Below are 1,372 nucleotides of genomic sequence, written 5' to 3'. Positions count from 1 at the left end.
GCCCTGCGCATCGCGTGCGCGCAGGCGAGAAGGAGACTCGGGCGTGGACTATCCGGCAGGGGATGACGGCCCCGCAGGCGGCGGGTGTCATCCACACGGATTTCGAAAAGGTGGGGGGGCAGGGCCAGGGGGAGGGGGCCTGGCGACCTTGTTGGCGGTTCCATACCCTGCGTGACGGGGCACTGGGGGCCGCGGCGGCTGGGGCCGCGGCAGAGGCTCTCTCCTGCCGGGCCGCGAGGCCGTGGCCCCGTGAGATCCCCTTGAAGCGGGGCCTGAAGGCCGGGGAGCGGCAGCCAGCAAACCAGGGTGTTGGCTCTGAGTTGCAGCGGGGTTGGGCGGTTTGGATGGGGACGCCGGGCTGCGGGCCGGTCAAAGTGGTGCTGGCCTGGGGGGGGGGGGGCGAGGTGCAAAAGGTGCCGCCCAGGGCAGCGGCTTTGACCTGCCGCTCGGCTGACATGACAGCCGGAGCGGGCACCTCTCCAGCAGGCGTCAACCCCCCTTTGCGAGGGTGTGGGCCACCCGCGCTGCCTGTGAGCAAACCAAGCGGCCCTTGTTGCAGCCGTGCTCGCACCCAGCCGCCGGCCCCCCGAGGTAGCGCGCTTCACTGCTGGCCGTGCCTCGACGCCGGTTTTCTCTCGCCTTGCGTACCCTTGACGCGCAGGGCTTCATCCGGGCTGAGACAATTGCTTATGACGACTTTTTGAAGTACAACGGCTACGGCGGCGCCAAGGAGGCCGGCGCCCTGCGCTTGGAAGGTGGGTCGGGGGGCCACGTATGCCTCAGGCGCATGCGCATGCAGGCACACACGCATGCGCGCACACACACATGCTCCGCATGCCTGCCCGCGCTTGCCCGCGCGCACACACACTCACACTCACTTGCACGCACACACACACACACACGCACACACACACACACACACACACACACGCGCGCGCACGCGCGCGCACGCATCGCCCATCACCCCTACTCGACCACCCGTCGCCATCAACACATGTGCGCCGCACGCGCTGCCTGCAGGCAAGGAGTACATTGTGAAGGAGGGGGACGTGCTGCTGTTCAGGTGGGGTGGTGCACCCGCAAACCTCTGGCACTCTGCAAATTGGCTCCCTGCACGAAGCACCTTGCGCGGCACACGCGAGTCGCCCCGCGTACAGTGCAGAGAATATTCCCGCGGGCAGCGGTCCTTCGGGGCGCCCCGCGCAGCGGGGGTCGGTCGCCGGTCACCTCCCATGGCCACCCAGCCGACAGAGTTCTGTTGGCTGGGTGGCCATGCCTCGAATTTTTTGACCGCTGGCCAGGGGGTGCTCGCGCCCCCTCAATCCGGGCCCCGCCTGCACCCCTGACCTTGAACAACCCCTGCCCCTGCCCC

The 1,372-nt window shown here is 68.7% G+C and overlaps 1 protein-coding gene across 1 annotated transcript; it reads left to right on the top strand.

The window, feature by feature from the left end:
* Positions 1-62: 62 nt before the first annotated feature.
* On the top strand, positions 63-1,290 carry MNEG_10411 (hypothetical protein; the record flags this gene model as incomplete). Its single annotated transcript, XM_014041119.1, has 4 exons — positions 63-110; positions 662-755; positions 1,021-1,063; positions 1,245-1,290. The coding sequence occupies 4 exons, from the start codon at positions 63-65 to the stop codon at positions 1,288-1,290; spliced, it is 231 nt and encodes a 76-aa protein (XP_013896573.1).
* Between the last annotated feature and the right edge of the window lie 82 nt (positions 1,291-1,372).

The sequence above is a fragment of the Monoraphidium neglectum genome (genome assembly GCF_000611645.1).
Source record: "Monoraphidium neglectum strain SAG 48.87 unplaced genomic scaffold scaffold02303, whole genome shotgun sequence".
NCBI lineage: Eukaryota > Viridiplantae > Chlorophyta > Chlorophyceae > Sphaeropleales > Selenastraceae > Monoraphidium > Monoraphidium neglectum.
The sequence above is the reverse complement of the archived record's forward strand: the minus strand, read 5'-3'. Positions and strand labels throughout refer to the sequence as shown.